Raw genomic sequence first — 9,076 nt, forward strand, 5'->3', positions numbered from 1 at the left:
TTTAAAGACTGATATGATATGGCAAAATATACATACACATGCCTTGTAACTGGTATCAGCTGAAGAGTTAATCCTTATAGAAAATGTGCATAATATCGACGAGAGCTTCTGTGATTTTCTGTTTTCCTGTTGAATGAAGTATCTGGGAACAACGAATGGGATACATAGCTGCTACTAATGCTGTAGCCTGTCCCTTTGTTTAATTACTGCAATTAATCTTAATCTGTCTTTGTTTGGCAACAGCTAGGTTAGGAAGAACCAGCTGAATGCTTTTCATAGAGACTGTTGTTTTGATCACTAAACTCACAGTCCTTTCTTTGGCAGATAAAAATATGCAGCATTTTATTGCAATCTGAGTATATGCTGTATGGTTCTCCAAAATACAATTGTCTATTACTAAGAGAGTGGGAAAAATATTTGCTAAAAAGGAATTTTTTTTGTATACACAGTAGAAAAATGAAATTCAGTGTGTCTAGAACATTTTGCCCTGTTCTGTCTATAAAAATGACACAGCTGTGTTGCACATTGTATGAAGCACTCACATAAGCATTTAATTCACTCATTGTAAATTGAGCTACATAAAGATGATGTAATAATTAGGTCTGAAACAGATGGAAGTCCTACTTTAGATAATACACCCACTAAAATAGCACATGCTGGCTTCCTTCAATTCTATACATTTTAGTCTGTAAAGCTGTATTTTTGATCAGATGACAGTTGCTGAAAATAATAGGCAAGGTTTGCAGAAAATTTTCTGAGACAGAAGCTCTTCATTTTTTCCTGTGCTGCATTTTTGTAGGCATTGCTGTATATTCATAGAACTCCGTGTACAATTTCTTGGTTGTGATTCTAGGAAAACACAGTGAAGGAGTAGCAATCTCATGGAAACAAGTTTAAATTTTTCCTTTGAGTGTCAGTGAATAGAATTTTACCCTATGCAGGCTGAAGGACCATGAGCTACTATGGTCTCATATGGGCAAAGATCAGCCACATGGGTCATCTGGTCTCTGTCTACCCTTGATTATGTGAAGAACAAGACTGTGCATGCACAGAGAGGGTGGAGCACACTGTCCAGATAGTCACAACTACAAAGGTAAGCCCTCTTTTGCAGGTGGGCCTCCAGCATCCCTGTAAGAAGAAAAGGTTCTTTTGCTCCATTTCCAGTGTTCACTCTTATATGAGAGTCCAATTAAGCAAAGTTTCTACTGTTTTCAGCTCCTCTGGCCACAAGCAGGAGCTGTGTCCCATCTGCCATAGCAGAACTTTACGTGGGAGAAAACTGGAATATAATGCAGCATTTTGCAGAGCAGGCATTGCCTCATGAGTGAACAGGTAAACACAGCTTCAGCAAGTTTCAGTGACAGCCTTGGTAAGAAAACGCTGGGTGTGGTGACAAAGGCATCAGGTATTGTAAATGCTGCAGAATAAAGTTGGTCATGATACATTCGCAATTCCTGTGTGTTAAAGAAATTCTAGAGATATAGGGACATGCTAAAGTTTGGCACTGTATGGTAGTGGCTAGTGTGCTCAGATCCTAGGATCTGGATGATTTTCTTTTCAGAGCGACTGGATGCCTGACCTCTCTTCCAAAAATATTCAAAATAGTAAGAAACCACCTGGGTCTTCTGACCTTCTGCATGTCCCAATGACCTTCTACTTGTCTACATTTCCTCAGCATGGGAAAGACGTGGACCTGTTAAAGCAGGTCCAGAGGAGGGTCACAAAGATTATCAGACGGCTGGAGCACGTCTCCTACGAAGACAGGCTGAGAGAGTTTGGGTTGTTCAGCCTAGAGAAGACAAATCTCTGGGGAGACCTTAGAACAGCCTTCCAGTATCTAAAGAGGGCCTATAAGAAAGATGGGTGAAAAAACTTTTAGTAGGACCTGTTGCGATAGGACAAGGGGCAATGGCTTTACACTGAAGGAGGGTCAATTTACATTAGATATAAGGAGAAAGTTTCTTACAGTGAGGGTGGTAAAACACTGGAACAGGTTGCCCAGAGAGGTGGTGGATGCCCCATCCCTGGAAACATTCAAAATCAGGTTGGATGGGGCTCTGAGCAACCTGATCTAGTGGAATATGTCCCTGTTCATTGCAGGGGGTTTGGACAAGATGACCTTTAAAAGGTCCCTTCCAACCTAAACCATTCTATGATTCTATGATTTTATGTCGTCCCTACTGATGGCCAGTTGTGTCTCACATGGTTCTGCTTGCTATGAGGTGACATTTTAGCAATTATACATTGTGTTGCTTACAGCCATGATAATGCAACTCAGCCAGGACTTGTGTTGGGGAATTTGTTTGGAAAACATGGCAGAGTCTGTAGAATAAATGTGCTGAGGTTTTGAGTTGATTCTTGATTTTGTGTTGACTGGGTTAGGCAGGTAAGGCTGAAGAAATCCCTCTTTGTACTTGTACTCCCAGTCCCTTTAACAGGGCTCTCTGTGCTCCAAGGGAGTGCAGTCGTGTTTCAAACCATTGCTCAGACTCAGAATGAATGAGAGCAGACTAAAGAAACAACTAGCATTAATACCCCTCAATTTAATCAGTACAGAGTCACCCAGCAGCCATCACCTGCTCCCTGAACGCCCAGTTCAACACTAGGAGCACATGTGCTTGTGTTTTGCCAGATAAACTTCAGTCTGTGCTTGCAAGATGTCCTCCACGGGGATGCAAGTCTAAATCACATAAATACACGTAAAATGACTCCATGAGTGATTAGTTAAAATCTAAGAATTTTAAAAGCAAGACATGGTGGGTTTGTTCACTTGAGGAAACATTCAGCATCTATTTATTATTACGAACAAACACCAGCAGATTATAATTACTATTTTCTTTTCTTATTACTCTGGCAATCGTAATTGTGCAGAGAAAAACTATTTGTGGCCCGAAGAGCTTTCAAGCCAAGCATAAGACAACCGATAGTAGATAATAGTGATGGAGGTGTCCACATTGTCTCAGAAGTGAAAATAAAGAAGGAAAAAAAAGGCAATAAAAAAAAAGGCAATAAAATCTCAGGATTAAAAAAAAAAAGGAAATAAAATCTCAGGGCTGAGCACAGTATTGCATTCGACCCCAAAAGAAAGCTTGTTAAAAGTGCCTGGAAAAGATGGAAAGGAAATGAAGAGCTGAATTTTTCACAGAGCTGTTACAGCTCTCAGCACTGGTATCTCTCTTACCCACTGGCTCACAAGTAGGCATCTTCTGTTGAGATTGTTGCCTCCCAGGAGCAGAAGAGCACAGACAGACTCTGAGGCTTTGTACCATTTTAAGTTTGGGATATGGATGTTATTCATAAGAGGGACTGAAATCAGACCTCCAGGTCATCCCAAAGAAGTTTTCACACATCCTATATACTGCTCCATAGCATTTCTGCTACATTTGTGATGCATGCTTTGTAGAAAAAAAGCATTTTGTGTAAGCTTCAAAAAACAGTCTTTACTGCTGCCCTTTATCTTCACCTGTCAGTCATGTCCATAACTGCAGGGAGAGGCTTCTTCAGTATACTGCAGAGATGTGTCCCTTTTGGTTTACAGATTCTTCACCAAGAACTTGTTTGTTATTTGGCATTATTAAACAGCTGATTTTGCAGTAGCATATTTGAGCCATGAATTGTTTGCCGGCAGTTTGTAATAAGCCAAGAAAGAGCAACAACATATAATCAAATCCATTATGATTACATTAAGATTACAGTAGAGAAAGGAAATTAAACAAACAAAAGTATTGCAAAAGTACAGCTAAGAACAATGAAGATATCTAAGCAATGTTGTAAACACTTATTACTACTTACATAAGGTCCACATGTCTGTTTACTCTCAAGCCTGAGACTGAACAGACTTTCCTTTTAAGGTTGCCCTCAGATAAGGTCAACCTCTGTTAATATGGAATCATATTGAATACAAATTTGTTTTCAGCAGCTCTCTTAGCATTATTGAAACCATTCCTTAAGTGGCTTTATCAAGACTGAACTTCCTTCAGTCTTGATGAATTTTATTATTGAACAAACAACAGAAATGCAGGTGAGATGTTAAAATCACAGTGAAATCTATCAACCTTAGGAAAAATAAATATTGAATATAGATAAATTTAAAATTCAAAAGAAAATACTAATTACCATAGATACATAATGGAGAACAAGTATTTAAAATGCATTAATGCAGATACACTTGTGAGTGCAGAAAACAGTACTGTGTCAGTTCAGACCTGAATGGTCACCTTCTTCTTGATGTGGGGAGAGAACAGAAGGCAAAAAAAGTAAGTAAATACAGACAAGCCACTAGCACTGAGGAGCCCCAGGCTCCACAGAAGGCAAATGGGAATACTTTTTGTAAGTCAAATCTCTTTCCCAGTTCTCCCTTACATTTGCTGTGGGAGAGGCGTTGAAGGTGGCTGACAACACCGTCCGTCTGCCCTGCACACCACGCTGCCGGCCAGCCCACGCACTGGCAGCAGCTCTGTCTTGTCAAAGTGCAAACATGAAGGGCAGTTGCAGCAATATGCAACGTCCAGCCAGCAAGAGAGGCATCCTGGCTACTGAGAAGCATGTTTTTAAGGGAATGACCTCATGCAATTATTACTATAAAAAGTCTGCCTTTCTCTGCCAGCATCTTTTGATGAAAATTTTAATAGCAGACTTCAGATTATTTGGCCATAAAGTGGATTGAGACTTTGTTCAGTCGGCTATTCTGCTATTAAGATCAGTGGCTTTCCCGGGACTGAATTTGTCTAGAAAAGAATTATTCACTGTGTTCTCAGAAGGAAGGATTGTATTTCGGTATTTTGCTAGAGAAGGCTGCTGAGGCAGAAAGAGAATAGAGAGAAAGGAAATATATAGCATGCTGTGCAAATTATATGGTCCTCCTTTCTTCTCTGCATAATTCAGTCCTCACCAGATTTTAGCAGACAGGCTGCACTCAGTTTTCCTTTCAGAAGCTGTTGATTGGAAATGTCAGCTCTCCCTTGTTTCCCTGCTGTAGAGGAAACATGCACCCCAAACACAGCAAATGATTCCCTCAGAATAGAGACTCTGAGTAGATGGAAATCATTACTTTTTCCCCAGGTTTCTCCTCTGATCATTTTGTCATTTAGTTTAGAGTTAGCATTAAAACAGAAACTAGCTGCTTGAGGTACAGGGAAATTAAGCTTATTGAGACTGAAAAGACAAGCTCTTTTTGTCAGTATGTTTACACTAAAGTAAAGCTGTTGGGAAGAAATGGATCTGTCCCACTAGGACAGACCTGGTCATACAAGGAGGTGGCATTTCTACCCTCTCTCTACAGGGCTTTCTGCTCTCATGTAACCAGGTAGTAAAAATTAGTTGGAGGGGAATTCTTATTCCTCTTAGGCACAGCCCTCTTAATTTCAGCCAGCATTACCACTGCCCTCTGGGAATTAAGTCAGTATCTTTGAAAATTAAATTACGGGGAGGGTTGCTGGATATGCAGCAGTTCAAGATCTGAAGTGCCTTTCAGGCTTCATAGAAAAAAAACCACTGATCATTTCTTCATACATAGAGAATGGCATGATGGTGAACTTTTTTCAGTGAAAAAGCTGAGAAGATGAGCTAGGAACAGTGTGGCCAGCAGGAGCAGGGAAGTGATCCTTCCCCTGTACTCTGCATTGGTGAGGCCACACCTTGAGTATTGTGTTCAGCTCTGGGCCCCTCAGTTCAGGAAGTATACTGAGATGCTGGAGCGGGTCCAGAGAAGAGCAACGAGGCTGGTGAAGGGACTTGAGCACAAGTCCTATGAGGAGAGGCTGAGGGAGCTGGGGTTGTTTAGTCTGGAGAAGAGAAGGCTTAGAGACGACCTCATCACTCTCTTCAACTACCTGAAGGGAGGTTATAGCCAGGCGGGGGTTGGTCTCTTCTCCCAGGCAACCAACAATAGGACAAGGGGACATGGGCTCAAGCTCTGCCAGGGGAGGTTTAGGTTAGATGGTAGGAAGAAATTCTTTACAGAGAGGGTTATCAGGCATTGGAACGGCCTACCCAGAGAGGTGGTGGATTCACCATCCCTGGAGGTTTTTAAAAAGAGATTGGACGTGGCCCTTAGTGCCATGATATAGTAATTGGAGTTGGATCAAGGGGTTGGACTTGATGATCTTGGAGGTCTTTTCCAACCTAATCTATTCTATGATTCTATGATTCTATGAACATGGATGTGAGTTGCCTGGGAGAGGGGCTCTGGTGGTAAACTGTTCAGTGGGAAGGGAAGGCTCATGGGTCAGCATTTGGCCCCAAAGGGTGGTGTAGGAATTTTGGTTATCTGCAACCCAAAGCCCTGCCTGGTCACACAAAGTTTGTAGCCTGCAAAAGCCCAACATAGCAGCATAGTACCTGTCCAGTGTATGCCTGAGCCATATTTTAAGCGTGGGCCTGAGCCCTATTCACCCATTAAGAAGTATCTGGGTGCAAGTCCTCTGTGCAGTGCAGAGATGCAGGGAGGGATGATCAAAGCCCAGGACTGAGTCATCCCCTACCTCTGTGTGATCAGGACACAAGCAGCAGCCAAAGCTGTCATCACTTATCCCATGCCTGTGGGAAGCATTGGGTATTTGGTGTCTGGTAGGGTGCCTCTCTAGAGAGACCCAGCATTACAGGCTGTGGAAGCACAGAGATGAGCTAAAGACAGTATGACAAATGGGCACTGGAGATTAGGGGGCTTCTGCTCATGCATTAGCCCATACTGCTGTACTCTGTGACTCCTTTACTGTGCACTTGGATTATGCTTGCATTCTTGATGATCTATAAATTAGATTAAAAGCAGAAAGATAAATCCTGCCACATAGGATCAGGCTGCTGAGGTGTCTGTGCCAGTATCCTCCTCTAGGACCAGCTGCTCTGAAAAAAAGGCTCCCAAAACTCAGTAAGTGGCATGTAAAGGAATAAACTCCTCCCTATTCCTCTCTCACAGAGACTTTGTTCAGCTTGAAGTGTGGCTATGTTTAGAGACATTCAGAGTTACTTTTTTTCAAGGGGGGGAAGAATTTTTGTGCAACATTAAAAGAAAAACTAATTAATAAAGCATTTTTATGATGAAAATTAATTTGTACTTATGTATGTTTGTGTATTTTGTTGTGAATACAAACATACAACATCCTCCTACACCTATTTACCTCCACCTAGACATATATACAAACTATATATTTGCAACATGCTCAGTTTCTCCCATAAGTTAATAGGGAGATCTCTATCTATCCCTGTCTTGGTATACTCTCTCTTCCCCTCTCTTATATCACTTTAATAAAAAGCCAAAATTCAGAGGAATATAATAATGCTGTACAAACATTTAAAATGTGAAAAGAAGTGAGAGAAAAAATGTTTTGCTTACCCAAAACTGTGAGGGATAAAATGAAGTCTCATCACCTCTGTGTAAAGAAGCTGAGATTCAGGTCAGGTATAAACCTTCCCCAGTGCTAAAGCAGATCAGGTTGTGGAATTAACCACCTGAAAATATCACTGAGTCACATCAAAGGAGGGGTGATGGAGCTGGAGGCTGTGGAAATTGTGTTGGCATTAGAATGCAGCTGTAAGGCTGGCTCAGCCACCTGACGCTGCTGCCTCCACCTGGGGGTCAGTTTTTATTTCATGCACAATTAAATGTGACTTTTACTTCATGTAACAGGCTTGTTGTGCAACTCCTGGTGCCCCTAGAGTGAAGTCTTAGGTATCCCGCCTCAGATGGAGGTGAAGATGGATGACTGTCCCAGCTCCCTGGGCTGTGCACTCCCTGGAAGCCTAGGAGTAGCAGGACAGCTCCTTTGTGGGCAGGGCTGGCAACAATGGAGGGAGGAGTAACAGCTGCTTCCCACCTGCAACAGGTGAGACATGAGACCAGCACAGTGGTCACATGGAGCTGTGCCCTGGACTGCTGCTGTTCATGTTGACTACCAGCTAATGAGCTGGAGAGAGCAAATAGCAGAGACAGGTAGAAAACAGCTGGCTTGGCAAGGCTGTAAGCATATCAAGCACAAACACTGATCAGTCACTGCCATTTCCTGACGTCAGATTGACCAGTTTACCAGGTGCCAGCAGCCAGCACCAGTGGGAGGAGGATTCTTGCTCCACCACCTGCACTGAGTCAGGGAGCAGCCTGCCCTTTGGAGTGAGTTCTTTCGAGTGCAAACAGAAGATGCCATGTACCACATGTGTTTATGTGTTACAATTTGTGTTTCTCTCTAACTGTACTTTCCTTCAAATTACTTTTTTCTGCTGCATCTTTCTCACTTCCATGACAGCACATTCCCAATGTCACTGGCAGGTGCTTATACTGAGATCATGGGAAAAAAGGTCCTTGGTCATGGTAACGGTATACAGTCATCCTAACTGAGCTGTCCTGTGATGTCTTTTACTTGCCTGGCCTTTCTTCAAGCAAACACTGACTTCACTGAATCACAGAGTCACAGAATCACAAAATCACAGAATGGCTCAGGTTGAAAAGGACCAAAGTGGGGTCATTTGGCCCAACCTCCCTGCTCAAGCAGGATCATCCCAGAGCACATGGCACAGGATTGTGTCCAGACAGTTCTTGAATATCTCTGGTGAAGGAGACTCCACAGTCTCTATGGTCAACCTCTCTGAAGCTTCATGGCCCCCTCTAATATTGGATCAGAATGCAATTGAGTCACTGTGACAGACTATGTTACACACAGTAACTCTACACAGCAGTTTGGAATAGGAATTAAAAACAACACCACTCTGAGTTTATCTGGCTTGGGGATGCACAGGATGTTACAGTGTGTAACAGCTCCTTCTGGGACCCAAGATGGAAAAGACACTCTTAACAAGTTAGAGGCAGGCACTGGGCAGGCTGAAAGGAGAGGCTGTGTTTGGGTGCAGTCGGCATCATTCCTACACAAGTTGGAACTGGGCACTTCATCCTGGATGCTATTGGCAAAGGGAGTGCAGCAGGTGTCCATTCTCAGCAGGCTCTGAAAGCACAGGCAGGGAAGAAGGGGGTGTCTGCAGTCACCCCAACCTCAGGGTTTCTGGCCCCCGTGCTCTGCAGCGGCTTTGTAACATCTTTACCTCTCTCTGGTACCTGCCTAAGTTCCTCCACGGGGCTCTGTGTGTG

General features: G+C 42.8%; 1 protein-coding gene across 1 annotated transcript; it reads left to right on the forward strand.

The window, feature by feature from the left end:
• The first annotated feature begins 1,645 nt into the window (after positions 1-1,645).
• LOC135409017 (uncharacterized) lies at positions 1,646-6,154 on the forward strand. Its single transcript, XM_064644024.1, is given in 4 exon segments — positions 1,646-1,863; positions 2,383-2,386; positions 5,570-5,664; positions 5,666-6,154. Coding segments are annotated over 4 exon segments (720 nt in total). The 3' UTR covers positions 6,069-6,154.
• The last annotated feature ends 2,922 nt before the right edge of the window (positions 6,155-9,076 follow it).

The sequence above is a fragment of the Pseudopipra pipra genome, chromosome 1, assembly GCF_036250125.1.
Source record: "Pseudopipra pipra isolate bDixPip1 chromosome 1, bDixPip1.hap1, whole genome shotgun sequence".
NCBI lineage: Eukaryota > Metazoa > Chordata > Aves > Passeriformes > Pipridae > Pseudopipra > Pseudopipra pipra.